At 31.8% G+C, this 23,187-nt stretch overlaps 4 protein-coding genes across 7 annotated transcripts; 2 read left to right on the forward strand and 2 right to left on the reverse strand.

Moving 5' to 3' along the window:
- Window positions 1-29: 29 nt before the first annotated feature.
- Window positions 30-3,533, reverse strand: LOC106790001 (coiled-coil domain-containing protein 47). 3 transcript variants are annotated; one of them, XM_014754617.1, is made up of 5 exons: window positions 3,212-3,419; window positions 1,898-2,897; window positions 1,635-1,806; window positions 1,266-1,552; window positions 30-673 (listed from the first exon to the last, which is right to left on the reverse strand). In XM_014754617.1, the coding sequence occupies exons 2-4, from the start codon at window positions 2,890-2,892 to the stop codon at window positions 1,313-1,315; spliced, it is 1,407 nt and encodes a 468-aa protein (XP_014610103.1). In that variant the 5' UTR covers window positions 2,893-2,897; window positions 3,212-3,419; the 3' UTR covers window positions 30-673; window positions 1,266-1,312. The 3 variants fall into 3 exon arrangements, with proteins under 3 accessions (XP_014610103.1, XP_014610104.1, XP_014610105.1); XM_014754618.1 differs by lacking the exons at window positions 30-673; window positions 3,212-3,419 and adding an exon at window positions 3,450-3,533 and having other exon boundaries at window positions 712-1,552; XM_014754619.1 differs by lacking the exons at window positions 30-673; window positions 3,212-3,419 and adding an exon at window positions 3,123-3,141 and having other exon boundaries at window positions 712-1,552.
- Window positions 3,534-3,743: 210 nt separating this feature from the next.
- Window positions 3,744-7,313, forward strand: LOC106790000 (kinesin-like protein KIF3B). Its single transcript, XM_014754616.1, has 2 exons — window positions 3,744-4,156; window positions 4,509-7,313. Exon 2 carries the CDS (start codon window positions 4,550-4,552, stop codon window positions 6,752-6,754), a length of 2,205 nt encoding a protein of 734 aa, XP_014610102.1. The 5' UTR covers window positions 3,744-4,156; window positions 4,509-4,549; the 3' UTR covers window positions 6,755-7,313.
- Window positions 7,314-8,311: 998 nt separating this feature from the next.
- LOC106789999 (uncharacterized protein CG7065-like) lies at window positions 8,312-14,343 on the reverse strand. Of its 2 annotated transcripts, none has more exons than XM_014754614.1 (6): window positions 14,114-14,343; window positions 13,024-13,135; window positions 12,105-12,826; window positions 11,725-11,828; window positions 11,526-11,634; window positions 8,312-11,427 (listed from the first exon to the last, which is right to left on the reverse strand). In XM_014754614.1, the coding sequence occupies exons 2-6, from the start codon at window positions 13,123-13,125 to the stop codon at window positions 8,580-8,582; spliced, it is 3,885 nt and encodes a 1,294-aa protein (XP_014610100.1). In that variant the 5' UTR covers window positions 13,126-13,135; window positions 14,114-14,343; the 3' UTR covers window positions 8,312-8,579. The 2 variants fall into 2 exon arrangements, with proteins under 2 accessions (XP_014610100.1, XP_014610101.1); XM_014754615.1 differs by lacking the exon at window positions 14,114-14,343 and adding an exon at window positions 13,324-13,484.
- A 1,227-nt stretch (window positions 14,344-15,570) lies between these two features.
- LOC106790016 lies at window positions 15,571-22,964 on the forward strand. Its single transcript, XM_014754649.1, has 6 exons — window positions 15,571-15,601; window positions 16,107-16,256; window positions 20,343-20,503; window positions 21,102-21,207; window positions 21,333-21,880; window positions 22,427-22,964. The coding sequence occupies exons 1-6, from the start codon at window positions 15,574-15,576 to the stop codon at window positions 22,643-22,645; spliced, it is 1,212 nt and encodes a 403-aa protein (XP_014610135.1). The 5' UTR covers window positions 15,571-15,573; the 3' UTR covers window positions 22,646-22,964.
- The last annotated feature ends 223 nt before the right edge of the window (window positions 22,965-23,187 follow it).

Raw genomic sequence — 23,187 nt, forward strand, 5'->3', positions numbered from 1 at the left:
GTCTTGTAAATTTTGTATAATATTAAAAATCCATTGGAAATAAGTGTATTTTCAAGTACATACGTATTATTTATATAATTACAATATATGGTATTTACAATACTTATAAAATGCATTCAATGCTAATATCTGTTAACGTATAACAAATATATAAATAATAAGCAAGAAAGGAGCATGATATTTCAAGGAAATTGTATTAAGTAATGTAGAGTTAGTTTTGTTTTTGTTTTTAAATTGTATATTAGGACACGATAATACAACACGGCGGTAGAAAAAAGTTACTTACATATTTTTTTCTTTATATTTAGGAGTACTTATTTTTCAGACAAAATCCATACACCCCTTTCATGCACCTTTTATTCTATTAATAATATATGCTTTTAATCTCTTGAATGAATGAAATTAACTCTTTTTTATAAATGATTTAATAAAAACAGTCTCTTAGTTATAATTAAAATTCAGCCTTATAGTTGGCTGTATTAGGTAAAGCATATTCAAATGGAATAATATGCGTATTCAAACTTCAATTCAAAAACTTCAATATAGATTTGTTTGTTAAATTTTATATATAATTTTTTTCTAATTCTGATTTCAGCATGAAATCATTGCATTTAATTTGCTTAATAGAACTATATTTATCGTATCAAAGTTTTTCAGTTTTAATTTCTGATATCTACAAAATAAATAGAAATACAATTAATATATTACATATGAGGAACAAAATATAATTTACAAATAATTGTATAAGTTGATGAATACTCTTATTAATTGACGAGTATAAACATTAATCTGTTCGTTTCTGACTTTGTATGATTAAGGAATCATTTAGGTATATTTATATCGCCTGTATTGTTATTAATATCGTACTTCACATATTAATTACATTCAGAATATTTCTAAGATGTTATCGAGACAAAACATATCACTGATATACTATATCATACTTTAGATTGCTTCAAAAAACAAGTAGCTCAAAATAACTTTTTAACACAAATAAAATAAAAAGATGTTTGACAGATATATAAATAAAGTAGCTAATGACAAGTAAATATATTATTATATATTAAAAAATAACTTTGTATTTTCTTATGATGAATTGTTGATAAAATGAAATAATAACTCTGAATCGTGTTAAGTATATATGCATTTCTTTGATAACGCATATTTTAGTTTCCTAGTTTATGTCTAATATGAAGAGGAGGATGCTGTTACAAAGTTTTTAAAAACAACGCTAATTAAGCAAATAACTTAAACAATTTACTTACGGCTGCCTAGAGCTTTCGTCACATGCAACAGTGACATCCGCATCGGGTCACAAAGCTTTAACTTTGAGTTGTTTCATTCTTGGTGCACGTTTTTTTGCCAATCTACGTTGTTCTTTTTCTTCCCACTTTCTTTGCTTATCAGGATCTTCTTTCTGAAGCATTTTTTCTTTTTCAGCTCTTCTACGTTCTTCTCGTTTCTGTGCTGCGGCTTCGACTCGTGCCGCGTGCGTTGTTTTCAAAAATGCTTCCTCCACTCTTAGCCGATTTTTATCCGCTTTATTTTTACCCTATATAACAATCGATAAACTGTTAGTAACATCGATTAAAGTTTGTATTTTTATAAACAAAATAAAGAGAAAAATTGGATACCTCTTTGGATAATTTGAAACGTCGTAATTTATCCAATATGTAAAATGTAAGTTGAAGAAGAAGTTTTAGTTTTTCTTGACATTCTGGGCTAGCTGTACGCCCTTTTATACTTATGTTTAGTCCGACTAGTAATACTTTTTTTACCTCAGGCATTGTTAATTGAGTAGTTTCTCTAAAAATAATTTCATTGTTAAGTGTAATAAAATATTTATTATTTTTGTATTTATCTATATTTGAAAAATGATTTTAATGTACACACTTACGTTTGTTGTTTAGGTCCACTATATTGATCACTGATGTGGATATAATCTATATATTGTGCAAATTTGGCAAAAGCTTGAAGAACTTTGGTATCTAAAATAACCGAAGCTGTTTCAGCTATTTCTGGCATAACATAAAAGCCTGCTGGAAGTCCATATTTCTCTCCAGGTCGTTTTTCAGGACAGTAAACGCTAATATCAGCCATGTCTCTTGTCAAATGTATTGCAGTTCGTTTTGTAGCAATTGCTAATACAAAACTATCAACTTCATCTTTGGCAAGATCAACTCTTATATGCGCTTGGTCATTTTGTGGTCGTACTAATTGTGCTAATACTGCAATTAAGTCTTGTCTCTTAACTAATTTCAATTCTATTAACATCGAATCACAGCCAACTCGACCTGAACAATATAAGCTGTATTGCGACTCGCTTTCTTTGACCAAACCATTTTCAGATTCATTTTCCGTTAATTTTCCTGTATCACCTACAAGAGTAAAATTTTCTAACAAAAGTTGCCTGTGTTCTTGTAACCAACATTCCGCTATACGTCCATTTTTAGCACGTCCTGCGATATAGTTTATGCAATATACTAAAAGTCCAGCTACCATCAATATTTCCAAACAGAAACTATCCCATCTCGCACGCAAATGCAATGGTACTTTAGTAATAGTAAGTGTGGATGGTTCATCGCTTTTAGAACCCGCATTTCCACCAGTTACATCTAATCCTTCAAATTCTTCCTCATCTTGAAAATGATCAAATTCACTATCTCCATCAACAATAAGAACGTCATCTTCTTCAAAATCTTCATTTAAATCTGCTTCCTTATGATGTTCCGTTATATGATCAGAAGGAGCTGCTGAATTTGGTTTATCTTCTTCAAAATCTTCAAACTCTGCAAATTCATTATCTTCTGGAAGTTCTTCGTGAAAATGCGCTGTGACCCATATATTTGTAGCTACCAAAACAATGTGAATGATCACCAACCACAATTTCATTTTCCCTGAAATTACAATATCACATTAAATTTCAGTTTAAATTTTATTTGATTTCAAGGTCTAACAAAAAGTATGATAATATTTTGTAATATACACGTATATATAATTATCGACAAATATTAATGAATAATTAGACAGACTATTATAATATTTAATATAAAATAATATAGACGAGATTATCGAACAAAAAGAGTAAAGTTTCTGTCATTTTTTAATTCCATTTCACTTACCAACTTGCTTATAAAATAAGAAAGTATCAGTGGACTATGTCCTATATGTTTTTACAATTTATCACGCTTTCGAACGTATAACTATTTACCTTAACTTGTATGCCGTAGTCCGTATACTTATATAATAAATCTCTGATTCTTCGACATTGATTTCAATTACATACATATATAAGACAAAATCTTTCATTCGGTTTCTTTCATTAGAACTTTATAATAAAATACAGGTATTGGTGGTTATAAAAGGTAAGTGACTTGCATGCCACGAATATAGCTATACAATATTTAACGTCATTTCCATGACGCGATTAATATGTATATAATACTTACCAACATACAGTGTCTACTTTGAGGGAAGACTTGTCCTTTAAATTTGTTTGAATTTTAAAACGTTAGAGGGAAGAAGCTACTCGAGCTTCATTGGCTGTTAAAGAACATAACAATACCGTTTTGGTCGGTAAAACAGTTGAACAGTTTAAAAGTATATCCGTAGATTAGAGAAATCAATTTTGGCGCGTAAATAAAATAGATACTACTACGCATGCGTAAGATATCGATTGGGTAACTCGAATGACTCGGAAGGGGTTCAGTGCGCAGACTCGGTATTATGAGTAACTAATCTATTTTATATACTATATCTATTGCCGCTGTCAGTTGTGTGTTTCTTGAAGGCAGAGAGAGAGATACCAGTCATGCCTTCGTTTTATTTCATCCCAAGGATTTTACGTCGTCGTGTATTTTCGTCACAATACGGCTGATATCACGTCGCGTAAGTTTAAATCATTAATGATCACTAAGGCGTTACGCTGTTGAAAGTCGATAATAACAGACGTAACGACAACACGAGTCGCGTGTTGACAGTGCCGGAGGGAGTCTTAGAGGCAAACAATGGATCAATACCGATACGTTGCAGAAGAGTATAATCTACGAACAGGAACCCAAAGAATCGTCGATCTTTTATCCGTCTAATCAGTCTTTTAAACTAAATCCTGTCTTTCCGTCTTATATTTGACAGGACTCATAAACTGTTTAAAAAGGTAAATGCAAATACATGCTTAGTCGTAGAAATTAGCTTGTCCTTTGACAACTTTAGATTTAAAAAAATTATATTTTTATTATATTTGCATTTTTTTCATCAATATCAATTATTTTAAGAAACGTTGTCACGTAAAAGGATATAATTAAATAAATAAGGATTTTTATACAATTAAAAGATATTTAAATTTAAGTGAATTTGCTAAGTTGCCTTTTGATTTCGTACACAATCATGACAAGGATTAACAAAAATGCTATTTAATTTATCATTGTATAGTATTTATTTTATATCGAAAATTAAATTTGATTAATCATTATTATGTTGACGTAAAAATTGTTGTTTTTGTTTGATAGGTAAAATTTCTTCGCACGCGTTTGATTTATCCTAAGAAATAATGGATAAGTCGGATAATAATTTGTCGAAGAGTTTGAAGAAAAAAAGTTCGAGATCGGGGGGTGGATCGGCGACAGCAGCGGATGTAGCAACTCAGTGCGTCCAGGTTGTAGTAAGATGCAGGCCAATGGACGAGAAGGAAACTGCACGAGGCTATATTCGTGTAGTCGACGTCATACCGTCGAGAGGAGTGGTAGAAATACGTCATCCTCGAGACGATCCATCAACGGACAATGTCAAGGTTTTCACCTTCGATGCTGTTTACGATTGGCATTCGACCCAACAAGAACTTTACGAAGAAACCGTGAGACCTTTGGTCTCCTCGGTATTGGATGGTTTCAATGGTACCATTTTTGCTTATGGTCAAACTGGTACAGGTAAAACTTATACGATGGAAGGCTCGAAAATGGAACACGAAAGACGTGGTATCATTCCAAGATCATTCGAGCATATATTTAATCACATAGGAAGATCAGAAAACATGCAATATCTCGTGAGAGCGAGTTACTTAGAAATTTATCAAGAAGAGATACGTGATCTTCTTCATCGTGATCAGAGTCTTCGATTCGAACTTAAAGAAAAACCAGAGTCTGGTGTATTCGTGAAGGATTTATCAACAGCCGTTTGTAAAAGCGCTGCGGAAATTCAACGTTTAATGAACGAAGGTAATCAAAATAGGACGATCGGTGCTACGAACATGAATGAGCATAGTTCTCGTTCACACGCAATATTTTTGATCACTATTGAGATGGGATCCATTGGTGATAATGGCGGTATTAGAGTAGGTCGTTTGAATCTAGTCGATCTCGCTGGTAGCGAGAGACAAAGTAAAACCGGCGCGTCCGGTGAAAGACTGAAGGAAGCGAGTAAAATTAATTTAAGCCTTTCTGCTCTCGGTAACGTTATATCGGCATTGGTTGATGGTAAAACTACTCACGTACCTTACAGAGATTCAAAACTTACAAGATTATTGCAAGATTCTTTGGGAGGTAATTCGAAAACTATTATGGTTGCTAATATTGGGCCTGCCAGTTATAATTATGATGAAACGCTAACGACATTGCGTTATGCTAATCGTGCTAAGAATATTAAGAACAAGCCACGAATAAATGAAGATCCTAAGGATGCACTTTTGAGACAATATCAAGAAGAAATAGGTCGTTTAAAAGAGAAATTAGCTCAGAAAAGTATGGTACAACGTAAGAAGAGGAAAACGAAGAAAAAGAGAGAAGACGATCTTGCTGTAGATTCAGAATCAGATGCGGAGGATAGTAAAGAAGAGGATAACAATAACAAGACCATCGAAACAGATAAGAAATTAATAGCCGAGCAACTTAAGGCTGAGAAACAAGAGACTGAGAACCTTGTAATGAGAATAAAAGATTTAGAAAGCAAGATGCTGTGTGGTGGGAAGAATATCATTGATCATACGAATGAACAGCAAAGAGCATTGGAGCAGAAGGCTGCGGAGATTGCCGAGCGTAAAAAACGCGAAGTTGAAATGCAACAAAAATTAGAAGACGAGGAAGTAACTATGGTTGGTGTACGAGAAACATACACTACTTTGCAACAGGAAGTAGATGTTAAATCTAAAAAGTTAAGAAGATGTTTTACTAAGTTGCAAGTATTAAAGCAAGAATTAGATGACGTTACCAATGACTTTAACAGAGATAGACGTGACTTGGAACAAACGCAGCATGAATTAATGAAGGAGCTTAAATTAAAATATCTGATAATCGAAAACTTTATTCCTGAGGAAGAGAAAAGCAAGATATTATCTAGGATACATTATGACGAGGAAGAAGACTGTTGGAATTTGAATAATCCGGAAGCATCGAATATAGAAACGATAGAACGTCCTACGTCAATTCCTGGTGCACGTAGACCAATTTCCGAATATGCTCGAATTGCTTTAGCAATGGGACGTGGGTGTCGTTATGCTGGAGAAAATATTTTGAATTTAGATCTGGATATGCCAGTTAGAACAACTTCGGATTATCACGGACCAGTTATTGCACCAACAATCCAAGCTGTGCTTGAAGAGGCTCTTCGAGATGAGGGAGACATCGATGTTGATGCTTCAAATGCTAAATTACGTTCCAAACCACGATTACAATCGGCAAGGATTAGGCCAAGAAGCGTTCCAAAGATGCAACAAATTCCGACTCCAGTTTATCCGAAGACCAGAGGACTCGTACCGAAATAGTCGTAGTTTTTTTTAGTTCGTGTTCTTTCATGTTCTTGTCTTTATCTCTCTCTCTCTCTTCTTGCTCTTTATTGTGTAAAGAAAAGTGTAAATATGTGATGAAACTGTTGCTGTTGCACGTCACCTGTGCTGCTTCTATTTAATTATTCGCGATAAGCTCGTCTAGCCTAATCTTGCTCCTTTTTTTTCTTATTGGAAAAGAAAAAAAGAAAATAAAAGGGAAGGCACGAACGAACGATCCCCGGAATCTTTGGAACCTAGTCATTGTGCAATTATTAAATAGTAGTTAGCAGGTATATTGATATTTCAATAAATTACTATTTGCTGTAACAATAAAGCACGAGAAGAATATCGTCATTTTTGCTCGCGTACTTTTTTTTTTGCTTAAGTGGCACATCTAATTTTTTTTTAAATTATTATTATTATTATTATTATTATTATTATTATTATTATTAATAATATTATTCTAGATCATGAAAACAGAATTTCGATGTTTACTTATATACAAACGAAAATGGTAAGAGTAAAAATACTACGGAAATAAATGAATTAACTTTGATGTATTTTTTTCATCTCCTTACAATTATTATTTTCACGTGATTACGCTCAATTTCATACTTTTACAATAGTTGCTCGATTATCTGGAACTGTGTGTATCATCTCGATACCTTATTTATATTTATTTATTTATTTATTCATTTTTCTATCTTTCTTTTTTATGGCATCAGCATTCTTTTAGATTTCTCCGGTGTACAATGTTTATCATCAGCTTTCTCTGTAATGTCTAGAAAATGATAATAATAAGAATCAAAATAAAGTGAAACTTAAATAGACGTCTTATATTATCGGATAGTGTATAATATAACACATGAATTTTTTATGTTCATCATACTGCAATTAGTAATAATATATACACATACACATATTTTGTAAAATGTACAAGACAATTATTAATTAATAATACAAACTTGAAAAGATGATAAAATTAAATAGTTAAAAGCTATTGAACAACAATTTTGTTGTTTTTTTTGTTTTACATTAGTATGCTTTATCATTCCTTAAAATTTGTATCAAGAATTAAGAATTATCTTATATATATATATATATATATATATGTGTGTGTATAAATATTTTGCACAGTTCAATATAACACACTGCATTATTACTTACTCTTTTATTACGCAGGACGTATCGATCGGGCACACACACACACGACAGTAATACAAAACACATTCATTCGTAGCATTCACTTTTCTTGTACAATTTTCACGTTAAGGAGATAGGTTTTGCGCGATTAATTTCGAGACAATAAAGTTGTAAGGAAAAAGAAAAAACAGATACCACGTATAAAGAAAAAAGAAGCCAATGTAACAATACTTCAAAATCTCTCGAACGTAGGGGTCATAACGAACGAGAGAAAAAGAAAAAGAAGTGTTCATTGGAAAGCAGTAATGCAAGGAAACGCAGTTGATTAGTTCGGTTTGCATTTTTTACATTTAACAAAAATAAATGTTGGTTAAAACAATTGGAATTTTTAAATGTAAATAAAAAGTTCCTTTGCCGTATATTTTATAACGTAAATATATACGGATAGTAATATTTCCTTTTTTACAATTAACATAAGAATCGGATATTTTTATCACGAAACAATTATTAATATAATTCCATTTTGAGTTGGTTGAAAGAAATTTTTTTAAAAACAACTAGAAATAGAAAGACATTGTTTGGATCGATTATCAATAAGATTTGTATAAAATTTGTTATTAGTCGTTGGTCTTCTCTTATCGACAAACGCGCTGTTAGTATTATCTATAGAATGAAACGTTTAATAAAAACGTTGCTGTTGTGGGTACGCTCCATATGGAGCTTGTTGCGGTTGTTGAGGTGATTGTTGTTGAGGATATCCGGATGGATGACCACCCGGAGGACCACCATATCCTGTGGAAGCACCATATGCTTGCTGTGGAGAATACTGGTTTTGTGGTACAGTTGACGGTGAACCATATTGATTTTGATTGTTTATATTGCCATATCCTTGATAATTATAACCATTGTCTATGTAATTCTGATTAGTACCAAAAACTTGCGGTTGAGGTGGATAATTTGAGAATTGTTGATTAGGAACATTCGGATAAGTTAATGGTGGAGCTTGCGGTCGTGGTGGCTGATTAGTTGGTGGATCATAATTTTGATTATAAAAGTTTTGTTGCATCGGAGCTATCGAGGATGAACTATGATCTATCATCTTTGAAGCAGAGGATCGTTGTTCCGAATTTTCATTAGCAAAATTTATATGTGATTTTGGTACGTATTTGTTTGGAAGGTCGCCCATAATATTAGCTATTAAACGTTTAGTTTCATTTAGGATCGCATTGGGATCGTTAGATTTCGCGACGTCCGAAGTCCTCGTTGCTGGTGATCGTGAACGTGAAGGTGAACGTGATCGAGACCAGGAGCGCGGTGAATTTGAAATAGATTTTGAAAAAGCACGTGTCTTTTTTTTTCCTTTCTCACTTTCGTTTACATTTTTATCAGCTGCTTTGTAAATGTCCTCGAAAGTATAATCGTCGTCGTCGTCTGATAACTCCAATTTCACTTTCGACTTATCTTCTTCCTTCTTTTGTTGCTGTTGTTCTTCCTCGTCGTCGTTAGCAAACATATCTAGTTTAGGTATCCATTTGTTTTCTTCCTCAGACGGATTTTGATTTCCCTTACGCATTGAAAACGGCGAAGCTTTTCTGTTAGTCTTACTCGTCGACATTTCGATTAGTTCAGGTGTAGGTGATTTTTTTGTTAATGGTAAACTAGAAGGTATTACGACGCTTAAATTAACGAATGCTCTTAATTTTTCTACCCTAGGTAAGTCAGTAGCTTCTAATTTTTTAAGAAAATTTATAAGACCGTGTTGTTCATGCGTACTCAGATCTTTAAAATTTTGTAATAATGTCTTTAAATCAGTATCCGATAAATTCTCCATTCTTGAAACTTGATCTACGGTATCGGTTAACGTCGGAGTTATTAAAGTAGACGCGGATGTTGATATACTACTTTGAAAAGTGCTTGTAATACCAGTTGTAACACCACTTGTAATACTACCAGTTACACCAGTACCACCACTAGCCAAGCCTTTCACAAAGTCAGCTGTAGTAACAGGCTTGTCTGAGTGTTTTGATGCTTCAGCCATACCAACTACTGCATTAATTAATGTTTCTAATTCTTCCTGAGACACATTCGATCTACCTTGTGCAACAAGAGCAGCAGCTATTTGTTGAGCTATTGCAACTTTGTCTACAGTACCTACGCCAGGAACAGTGACTGGTTCGGAATGAATTGGTGGTGTAATCATCTCTACGGGTCTAGGATATACAGTTCTTCCACTTACAAAATTGCTAGTTCTACTTGCTTCCAAAAGTTCGTGTTTTTTCTTTTTCTCCTCGTCCATTTTTTTCTTACTTTCGGTTGCTTTGTGTAATAATTGCGCTATATTTTGTATTGCTGTTTTCGTCGGAGCGATAGCCATTTTTTCAATCATGCCAGCGAAAAGCTGCCCCTTTAATTTCTCTTTGACTGTTTCGAACAATACGTTAACTTCTTCGTCGTAAAGCAATTCTTCAGCGGAATTGGGCTTAGCTTTCTCGGCAGCTAATGCTCGCGATAAAAGTGACACTATTTTAGGACCTAAAGAGCCTAACTGACCCTCGAGAGCTGTCAGAAGTCTTAATAATCCTACCACTTCTAAATCTTCGCTCAGTACTTCTTCCTTTGGCGGTGGACTTGGTGATTTATCTTTTACAGGATAGGGTGTCGCATAATGGATAGGTCTAGTACGTGGTACAATTCGAGAATAATAACTACGATACATATTACTTTTTCCTCGCGAGTAGGAAGAATAAACGTATTCCCTTTCTCGTGGATCGTGACGATCGTAATAATCTGTTTTAATCGTTTTTGTACCTACGTATTCGACCTCATCGTCACTATCAATACGATGTCTGCTACGTTTTGAAGGAGGTGGTGATCTATCGCGTCTACTTGACGGTGGAATCCATTTCTCAGGAGGTTTTTCTTCCGATAATTCCAATCGTTTTCTTATTTCTTCTTTTCTTTGTTGTAACTGTTCATTGTGAATTTCGCGCATTCGTTTGTTCCAAAATTCAATCCATTCTGGTTTGAAGTCATGCTTACTTGGGTCCTTACCATCGGCTTGTAATTCTTTGTATCGTCTATTCCAAAATTTTTTCCACTCGTCTGGATACGAAGGATGTTTCTCAGGATTCTTTTCGTGAAACTTTAACGCACGATCGAGTGTTTCCTCGGCTCGTCTTATCTGTTCTCGATACTTATCCCACTTATCCCGTTCCCGAAGTGGTTCCAACGAACGTGATCGTGATCGGGAACGTGAGCGTGATCTTGAACGCGAACGATCACGAGAGTATCGCGATCTTGTACGATACTTGCTACTCTTATCCGATACACTACTTCTTCTACCACGAACAGGAGAACGTGACCTTGAACGAGATGGCGATGGACTGCTTGATATACTTGATAAAGATGAGAGTGACTTTGTTTCATCGGATGGACGTTTAGGTGATTTTTTTAAACTATCCGTACTTTTTTCACTGGGTTTACGTAAATTTAATTTATCCTTGGTAAGAATTCGTATCTTGAAGACCCTAAAAATGTTTGTAAAATACGTTTATATGATAAATATAGGATGTAATTTTAGTCCCATATATTCGATCTATCTTTTACAAAGTTATAGACAACTCACGACTTTGTAACATCTTGTTTAGATTCTGTTTTCTTCGGTGATAATCTTTCTTGCTTCTTTTCTTCCTTTTTAAATTTGCCATCTGTTTTCTCTTCGGATGATTGAGAATCTTAATGCGAGAAATTAAATTTTGATATCATAGCACTAATCAACACAATTAATGTAACTATTATAAAAGAAATATATATCATATACTCACCTTTCTTATTACTATTATTACCAGCAATTTCAGCCATCTTTTCTTCAAAGTTTGTCACCCATCTCACATCGTAAACTTCCATTAATGTTAACTCAGGTGTTTCCCTGTATGTAGGAAACAACCATTTTGATTGCAAGGTAATATCAGATAACTTATTTTAATCAATTGTTACAATTTTGGTGAAGTTTTTCTATTACTTTTATACATAATATAATAATACAGAGAAAATATACTTAGAGATTTTGATCCCATTTTTAATAGACATTTAAATAAAACATGTTTTATTTAAATATTTTATAAATTTGGGATACTGCTAAGAAGAAATAGAATTTAAACATACACTTAAGGTACATAGAATTAAAAAATATATATTAACTTACCTAAAATGATAGTCTTGAAATATCCTTTTTATATATTGCATTTTATTTTTTTCAAATTGATTCTTGTCTACTAATTGAGGTTGTAGTCTTCCGAATCGTTCTTCTATTTTTTTTGCTGCTAACACTGATATTTCATTGGCTCCACGTTTGTAATTAGGAGTACGCGGTAATTCAGTAATTGCTCGCGATATTGTTGGAAAATGTCTATTCAAATATGTTATTCGATGATTGTAACTGGTAATATGAGCCATCACAGTACGTGGATCACCACGTTTATCACACAATACACATGTATAACTGGGTTCGCAGGAATCATTGTCCACAAGTTCAAGTAAATATTCAAGACCAACAAGCGGTGAACTTCTGTGACGATCTAAACTCACTTGAATCGTTGTCGTTCTTGTTAATTGATCTTCCATTCCTGGCGGTACTGGTTCACCAGGAGCTAAAGTATCCGTAATAGTAGTTGACTGTACAGGAGCAGTTGCTTTCGCGATATCAGAACGTTTTGACCATAATAACACCGGATATGGCCATTCGTCCAACTTAATTTTATGACGGTTACATGAATTATGACTTATCAACTTATGTGCTCCAAACAGAGCAATGTTACAAATGTGGCACCATATGTCACCATCATCTGTTTTGGAATACACAGGTCTGAGTGTGCCATCTTCAGCAGTTACACTGCTTCGCATTAAACGTTTTCGGTCATGTTCTTCCTGTAGAAGATAAATTTTGTATGAAAAACATCAATCTCTTACAAATGTAAGAAAACTTATTACAAAAATATGCGGTTACCAATTAAATTTATTTATTTTAATATATAGATTCTAATTTTATTAATTTAAAGTAAATAACTTACATTTATTATTCTCTACAATATTTTAACACAGAATCAGTCATAGCTTTTCATTACCTTTTCCTTGTCTTCTTCTGAAAGATGAGAAGGATTGCGCCCTTCTATATCAAGATCGTCAAAATTTTGCATAGTTGATCCACGAATAGAAAGATCACCCATTACACACTTTCTGAAAGTATCAAAGTGCAATACGAATGAATAAAGAATAGATAAAGCATTAGGATCGGTAAGATCTTTTAGAAAACTTATTTAAACTTAGAAAATATTCTAATTATTAAAGACTTATAGTATACTACAAACGTAAGACTCTGAATATTATCTATACTGGAGTATTGATATAAAACTCCAGTTACTTACCGATAAAGCAATAAACTATTGTTTTAACAACGTGTTCTTTCTTCAGGAACCACAAATACCACAAAACAATTAACTAAGTAAATAACATAAGAACCGTCACTAGCAATGCAAAGTTAAGATTCACTAACTTTGCAAATTGTTTATGAGTAAAATATATATCGTTGTCTTGTAGACAACGTTTAAGAAAAAAGACAAAGATTCCATCTTTATATAAGATCTGTATCTATGTTTAAAAAGATAAAGACATCATAAAAATATGACTGAGGATATACGATGGGCAATACTGTTGAATATCGACATAGGAATATATACACCGATATTATGGATATCAATTATGCAATTAAAAAGATAATTTTCATTGATAATATGTGTCTATATAAATAGAATATATTATAATAGTAAAGAACGCAATTTATATTTTATGTGTATTAAGTGATAAGACAGGTGATACACTGGAAAGCATTTAAGGCACAATAAGTCCTAGTAAATGTGAGGTTATATTTTCACTGAAACAAGATTATTTACGATTATCAAAACTACCGTTATAATTACACCAGCTTTTAAATTATTACTATTCATGCATCGTATTGGCCAGTAGTATAAAAAAAGGTTCATCAGCTACAGTCGTGTAGCTATGTATTTCTCAGCAGTCCAGCACGACGATCCTGCATATCGTCCCTGTCGATATTACCAATTTGGATTGTTTTCTTTGTTTTTTAATTTTTTTTTTATATATATATATATATATATATACCTGAAATATTATCAAAAGAAAATAATTTTCACTTACCAAAACAATGGTTTAAAGCAGAGTCCCTAATTATTGCTTCCTTGACAATTATTAGATTCTTCAATATCTTATTTGATATCAAAAAAATCCCACGTTAACACAAATATGCGCATGCTCTCGCATATGTGTATGTATAATTGTAAGTTCATACACTGTATGCATATATATATATGTATTACGCATAATAATGCTTTTTACGAGAAGAGTGCAATGAGGTTCGAGAAATGGTTAGTATATTCTCGTCGTAATAACTGCCCTCTGTCCGGCAACTTTTGGAATCAACTTTACTTTCCTTGTTTTATGTCGTAACCATCTTTTGTTTCTTCTTTAAACTAAGAACCGCGAATATAAAGTGTTAAAAATGTTTATTTTTATTATATGCAATTAGAGAGGAGAAAGTGATACAAAATTCATAGAAATTATATGTAAGTATATAGTATTCGTATAAGTAACCTGAAAAAATTCAAACATAATAACTGATAGACATTATTTTTTATCCGATTAACCATGAACCTTTTTTTTCTTTTTTTTTTTTTTAAATTTTATTAGCTACAGTAATTTGTATAAATCACATTGAAAAGTGTTAATACTTTAATATACAAATTTAAAATAATACAAAGTAATATTTAAAAAACAAAGACTTTTTATACGAGATATGAATCGGCGAAGGCCATTGGTCAAATTAGTCGCGCCATTATATGAATTTGTACTATTTGAATTTTTATTATTCTTTTATTTAAAATTTCCATAATTATTCATAAAGAAATGAATTTCGATATGTAATATATCTTGTATATATAATACTACATATAAATATAAAATATAATATTGTATGTTAGTAAAAGAAAATACTATAGTGTATGTGTTATTAATTTAGATATAATAATACTGTTATTAGTATTATTATATCTAAATTATGTTATGTTATTAGTATTATTAGTATTATTGTGTAATACCCCGTTATCTACTTTATTGAAATATAAATTATTAAAAATTCCGATATTTCTGCTTATTAATAGGCTAATTAGCATACATATATGCAGAAATGAGAAAGCATGTGAATAGTAGGGTAACGATTGTAACAGTATCAACGAAGATGATCGTAGAGGGGTCTTACGGTGTTCCTATGGGACTTGCAAGAGTCAGTCAGTGAGTTAGTCGGTTAGTTGATCAACCGGTATTTCGGTTTGTTCCTATGAATAAACAAATTTTATAAAGTTTCACGAAAGAATTGTGAGTGTATCGATGTTTTCAACGATCTATAGTCATTTTTGTATCACGATCATCAATAAGGGAATAATAGAACGTCGAAACAATTGTTTTCTCAATCGTGATTAGGAGCAATGCGAAAGTCCAGAGGACTTTTCGCGATCATTTGCGCTCTTCTCTTGCTATTTTCAGTAAACACTTGTGGATGGTCGTTCGGTTTATTCGATTGGAGAATCAAACATCAACCAGAGATGCTTGATTTAAAAACACAATCAAGGGGTGAGTTCGTAATCAATTTTTAAATTCAGTTATAGTTTAATATTTATCGAATTTTAACGAACAAATGTAAGGGAGGCAAACGAAGGAATATCAAAAATAAAAAGTTGCATAAATAATCATTTAATTTTGGAGAATTTATATTATTCATTTATATTTAACATTAGATTTTCCCTACTTTCGAACCCACATAGGATATTATATTTAATGAATTTAATATATTTATGATCATCTACAATTGTTTCTACAATTTTTTTAAATACACGTAAAAATATATGACGAACAACAAGTGTGTTGCTATGTTCGATTAATTTTTAAAATTTTAAGTAACATTCCTTGTTTTCTCTATATATTCTTTACTTTTAATTGAACTTGATAACAAATTGGAAAGTAAAATTTCTTTTTAAAATAATTAATGTATCTATAAAAACCTCGTAGATCATAATAATTCATTGTAATCTTCAATTTATCGATCACTTACGTATACTTTTGTAATGTTTTGTTCCAGTTCTCAATTTTTTTCCAATCCCAGTTGAGGAAGAGTGTCTAGCTTCAGATAAACGACGACGTGGGATATGCATGAATACGTATCAATGTCGTATTCAAAACGGAAAATCATATGGACCGTGCGCTCTTGGATTTGGTGTTTGTTGTATATGTGAGTTATATTTTCGATTATTTCCCCTATTTGTTCCATTTTCTAGAACATTGCACATGCATATGCATGATATCTCTGTTAATATTATTACTTCTCTTTGTTCTTTCTTTTTCAGATATATTAAATTCAATATATATTAGTAAATTTATATATTTTTATTATATTTAAATTAAAAATCTCTCCACACACAAAATGAATAATTATTGATTATGTATGGGTATATATATATATATGTTTATATTAACATTTTGTTTATGGTCAAACTTAGGCAGTTTATCTATGGTGTAAGAATAAATGATCGTATTAGATTCTCGATGATCACCAAGTTGTTCTCAATCGAATCGTGAAGATCTTGCTGAAGGAAAGAGAATGGTCACTGGGTCGATTGAAACAGGTTGATGATTTAGTTAACGGTATCGAAGTGTATAGTTGCATGCTTTAGAGTATGAAACCGAGAGATTTCGAAGAAGAGATTTTATTTGTTAAAGTCGGAATGGTTGCACGTAAGGAGAGTGTGGGAGGGTGTCGGTATATATAGTAAATCAGAAGAAAAGAGGTAGAAAAAAAAAAAAGAAAAAAAAAGAAGTAAAGAACGAAAGGAAAAAAAAAATAAACCGAAAAAAATAAAAGATAAGAAGGAGAGAAGGAAAGAAAGAGAAAAGAAAGAAATAAGGAAACATTGAGCTCCGATCTCGGAGTTTGCGTGCTGAGAAAAAATGTATGAGCGGGTCGGGATTATACAGTTACCTAATTGCCTTTCGAGTCGGTCACGTGTCCCACATAAAACTTTGTTTGCGCGGCTTGCATGTCCGACAAAACCGCTTTACGTGCTTTTATTTCTTTTTTTTTTCTTTCTTTCTTTTTTTTCTCTCTCCCTTCTTTATATCGTATTTTATATTTCTCGAACTATAAGCGCGAACATTTAGAACAGTAATAATAATACAATAGATCGACACAATCGATAAATAATATTCAACTTTTTAGCTAGAACAAGATCGTAGTTTAGATAACTCAAGGTAATATAAATAATTAAAAATTTGTATATAACGATTTTGTATTAGTAATATATTATAATATAGGTATATTTATATACTTACAATTGGTTGCTGTTATTGATAGTAGATTGTTTGACTAAGATCACTTGTGTGACTGACGTATTTTTATTTTTCATCATATTCATTAGCTGATAGAATAAAAAAGCATCGTCAGGTATCCGGATATCGAAGTAATCCGATTACGATGAAAAGGATGGCGCACATCTCGTGCTTTCTCGGACAGTTGGATCGTACGGATTTGTCATCCGGATATTGGGATTCGTCACCCGGATATTCGTATCTTCTACGTTAGTTTCATTGAATTTCGGTCACAATCTCGAGAATAACTCGCGTATATTTTTCTAATTATGAATAAATGTGTACCGTTATAAACCTATCATTTATCTAATTTTGTATATGTAATATACAAATGTTACATACGTGTATAAATATACAACAGTGTAAACGATAGTTAGATATATCCAATTAATATAAAAATATAATCATGATAAATTTTTCTATACGCGTCGTTTTATACGTCACGAAAATCTCCTGTTATAGAATCGTGATTCGATAATTAGTAAACTATCTTAAGTTAGGTAAAAGTTAACTTTAGTCACGTTCCCATCGGATCCTGCTTGATATTCCTGTCGAGTAGTCACCACGCGAGGCCGAACAATTAACTCGATATTTAATTATGCGAGATATCGGACTTTAACCTCCGTTGAAAATTCACATCAGCCTTTATGTTTACTACGGTGGTAAAGAGAAAAAGCGAGATGATAGATAGATAGATAGATAGATAGATAGAGAGAGAGAGAGAACATTCTTAGAAGATTTAATACCCTTCCCCCTTTCTTTCATCATTATGAATTCTATCGTTAGAAATTTTACTTTGGCAAAGATTAAAGCAATTTGTATCTCCAAGATGCAGAACGATATTTCTCGAGGGAAATTAAGCGACGAGAGGGCACGTTCAGAATCTTCCCAGTTTACGCGTATATATTCGCAAATGTTAAATAAATAAAAATTAATTGGAAATATAAACCTCTCTCTCTCTCTCTCTATCTCTCTCATATGTATTACAATACTGTATTACGAATTTTTTCACGTCACTTCGGATCGATTTATTTGCGAATATGAATCTATTCTATATATTATGTATACGTATATAAATATTTACATAAATAGATATATGTGTGTGTATACACGTGTATCTACTTACTTATATCTATATTTGTTCATTTGCAAATAAGATTTATCGGGCTTGGTATCTTGATAGTTGGCAGTGTCGTTTATTTCTCACACCTACTTTTATAAAGAATTAAAAGTTTACAAAGTAGCATTCCTTCTCGGAAAGCGCCGATACCGGTTGCCCCGTAAATTTTTAATGTTGTTCCCTTACTATACACGAAGGAGGAAGTTAAATCTACCAGACGAGATGGTAAATGTGTGGTAGAGACACGGCCGTTGAATGAAACCCCGGAGACTCTAAAACGGCCACTGAATGCCTGAATGAGAACTCGTTATCGGAGCACCAAGTAACGTTGGGTTGGCATAAGAATGTCTCATCTTTGTTACTCTTTTTCTTTTTCTCTGTTTTCTTTTTTAGAAAAAAAAAAGAAAAAATCTCATCGTCATATGTAATAGGTATATTCAGTATTTTTTTTGTTTCATTTCAAATTAAGAAATCCGAAGCAAATTCAACGTTATTCTTTTCAACGAATACGATTGAACCTTGTTAATATATTAAATTATAATTTATTTAATTATTTGTGTTAATATAGGATGATGATATATTGGTATTGCATTTTTTTTTTTCTTTCTTCTTTTTTCATTATCTTGTGAACAAATATTTAATGTGAAAGTTATAATAGAATAGGATCACTTACAACATGGAAGATATAAAAATTGAAATTAAATAAAAAAAAAAATGTTTAATCTAATATAACAGATGGTAATATATATTTTTAGTACATTTTATAAAAGAGAATCATAACGTATAATATATTTTTATTATTTATAAGTAAAGAATGTGAGTTAAAGTAAAAATCTAATCACCGTAAGAATTGATTAAAATGATATTTTATCGATATCGTATTTTGGTTGGAAATAGTAAAACAAGATTGCTTTATCTGAATAATGGATCTCTCATAATACTTTTTAATTGAATAAATAAGTTCTTATTTTTTGAAACGACGGGATTAATTTTGTATGAAAGTAATTGGCGAAATAATTGTCTTACAATATGCACTTTAAACGAGCACTACTTATCGTACAAGAGTTAATGCAAAGCTTAATTGTCGAGTTAATAAAAATATATATATATTACAAATGAGTTTTTTTTTATTAAAGCAATTTTTTATCGCTGTATACAGAATCCTGATGTGTAACTACTTTGAAATACGATATACACCTCTACTTTGTCTCGTAAAATTCTAAGAAATCCAAAAGCGTTCTTATAAAAATCGATTTGCGAGTAGATAGTTCGGTCGTAATTGAACGATGAAATTTATATTGCTCAGTTGAGTTATAAGAGCATACACGATCTTTTATACTTCGGTACCTTTACCGGCTATTTCATTTCTACGTTAAATTTATCTTGAAAAGGTTGACTGAAATATAGTCGAGTGGGCCACCATTGAGAAATAATTTAATTACAGTATTCCTTTTCCGCGTCGTTGGTTTATTGCGTTTCAAACTTCTTCAATTATTTAAGGACTCGTTACCCTCGAGAAAAGAACCCCGGCTATTTAGGATTAAAAAAAGAACAAAATAAACGTAATTGACCGGGCTTTAAGAGTAGATAGAAATGGTAATATATATATATTCGTGTATACAAAACAAAATAATATTATTTAAGAATCGTATTAAATAAAATTGACAAGTTTTTTTTACTCTAAGGAACTATATTTATAAATAAAAAAATAAAGAAAAAGAAATAAATGAAAGCTTATGAAAGAGTTAATAAGGAATTTATGTATTGAATAATTTTTAAGTCCGACGGGAATGTTTTTTCCATTATTATTCATTAATTTGTTCCCATTACAAGTTACGGCAAGTTGCGATCAAGAGGTGCAGAATAATTTGACCTACGTGACCAGTCCTGGTTTCCCGAACCTCATCGACCGACCCATGAACTGCTCGGTAGTCGTCCAGAAGATCGATAGGCAGGTCAGCCAATTGAGGATCGACTTCTTACACTTTAACATAGTAAGTGCGAATTCGATCATATCTTTCCACGTTCCAATTCACCTTTGGATTAGATTAATATCGGTTGTTTAATGGGGTTTGGGAACGATTTTATGATAAATACAAATATATATATAATATATATGTTCATATATATTATAAATAAATTTATAATAAGTTAGATAAATATATAAATCCAATTTAGTTATGCTACATTATTGTATTATAAAATGTACCACCTATCGGATTTTAAATTTAGAACATTAATCATTACAGTTGATCTTTGATCTCATATAAATACTTAACCCTTAGCGAATGCATTAGCACTTTTCTTAAATGTAAGAGAGAACTTTTCTTTAAATCTAGAGTGAACTCAAACACTTGGTGCCAACTAACATCTCTCTATCTCTTTCTCTTTCCTCTTCTTTTCTTTCTCTTTTTCTTTTTCTTTTTCTACTTCCAAAGTTTTGTATTGAATTTTTAAAACGAAAGAATTCTTCGCTTCTACGATTTAAGAAGAAAAGTCTACCTCTTAAGAAGGCTTTATCTATCGGAAGAGATTAATCTTCCTTTCAGACATTAACAAATCTTTGGGTAATTTATTTGAAAATAATTTTAGGGTCAACCCAACGTAAGAACTGGTATCTGTGACGAGGATATTATGGAAATTAGGAATGGTAATAAGTCGTCTTTGAGATTGTGTGGTTGGAATAGCGGGCAGCACAGTAAGTACAACAACAACAACACACTTCTTTTGTCGTTTATTAAAGAAATATATTTATATAGATATGTATATTTTCTATTTTTTTTTTGTCTTTTTTCTCTCTCTCTCTCTCTTTCGTGCGGCCAGTATATTTAGATGTAAACGAGGCCGACGAACCCGTGACCCTTGATTTTAAGCTACCAAATGGACTTCATTCGCGAATGTGGGAAATGAGAGTGATCCAATTGGGTTTTGAGGATCGTGCACCAGCTGGTTGTCTTCAATATTTTAGTTCACCAAATGGTACCCTTAGAACATTGAATTATCTACCAAATGGTAGATTTCTAGCGAATCAGGATTATCTGATTTGCGTGCGTCAAGAAAAAGAAATGTGTGGGATATCTTACTCTCCTTGTTCGAAAGATTCATTTCGAATAGGAGCACCAAGATTACGATCACAGCAAATTGTAACGAGTGCTAAGGTTATTGTTCTCGGAAGAAATTCTACTAACAATTTTACAAATGTCAGTGATAACGTTAACGGTAATTCTACGGGCACTGAACAAACGGATCTTTTAACGGAAGGATCTGGAAGTGGTCCGGATGAAGAAGAAACTGTTACAGCTTTAACAGTATTAACTAGAAGATGCAGAGACAAAGTTCTTATACCTTGTGATTTCGAGGAATTTATCACGGTAATCTATGATTTTGTTTTATTTTATATTATTTTATTGATAGATAAACGTAAACTTTTAATTATTGCTTTTATATTTTTCCATATTTTTCGATGAATATTTTTGTAAAATGAATGGCCCGTGGATACATATATTATTCAATATAAACAATCATTTGTAAGGATTTTAAATAAATGATCAGTATTTATAACAGAACAGAATTGCATCATGATTCTGTGTACAGGATATATCCTAATATTTTATTATAAATCTATCCATCTATTTTTAACATATTGACAGTTTTTTTATTAATTAATTTGATACTGATTCCTTTACGTTAAACATTAATATTTTATTATAAATACTGATCAGAAATGTATAAAAATAATAAATCCAAATAAATAGCAACCATAGAAATATTTGTATCGTTTTATTCAAACAAACATAAAAAAAGTATCAAATTCAATGATGATTTTTAATAGGATAAAGAAAAACCAAGAGAGAGAGAGAGAGAGAGAGAGAAAGAAAATGAATTGATAAAGATCAAAGTAAATTTGTTTGTTTTAGCCTGGCAACAACGGTGTTGGAATTTGTAATCTCGAACATTGCGGTGATTCGTTGTGTGATAGAAACGAGCTAGACAACGATGGAAATTGTCGTGTCGAGACTTGGGCAACGCCCTTTCGTATAAGGGTTGCGTTTGGTCCTGGAGAAGATACAGGGACCACACTGGAGGACAATATTGGCATGTGTCTTACGTACGAACAGTTACGTTGTGTACTTTGAACGATTAAACGATATGATCTAGTGTAAAAAGTGCGATAGTAAAAAGAAAGTATACGTGTGTGTTGTCAAATGAAATCAAAAGAAAATGAGAATTAGGAGAAGAAGAGAGGGATTACATTTGAAAGAATTTAAGAGAAGGATCAACATTTTTCATAATAGACGTGACGTGTCAGAGAGTCAAATAGTATTTTTTATTTACAAACAAACTAGCTTAAATCGTAAACGCAGCGCGCAACTCTCGGTACAATAATAGATATATTATTATTATTATAGATATATATATTATATTTATATATAATTCGCCTTTTTTTTGTCATTTTATTTTTTACTTCATTTTATCTCATTTTATTTTATTTTATTTTATTTTATTTTATTTTATTTTATTTTATTATTTTATTTTATTATTTTATTTTATTTTATTATTTTATATGTTATTTGTTATTTTATATTCATCCGCTCGGTCCCCTCGATGTCTCCCCGAAATTTTCGTCGGGAACATTTAGCGTGTTAGTAGCGTGGTAAATATATGTACTTATAATTTA

Source organism: Polistes canadensis, unplaced genomic scaffold (genome assembly GCF_001313835.1).
Source record: "Polistes canadensis isolate GaletaPanama2010 unplaced genomic scaffold, ASM131383v1 scaffold_210, whole genome shotgun sequence".
Taxonomy (NCBI): Eukaryota; Metazoa; Arthropoda; class Insecta; order Hymenoptera; family Vespidae; genus Polistes; species Polistes canadensis.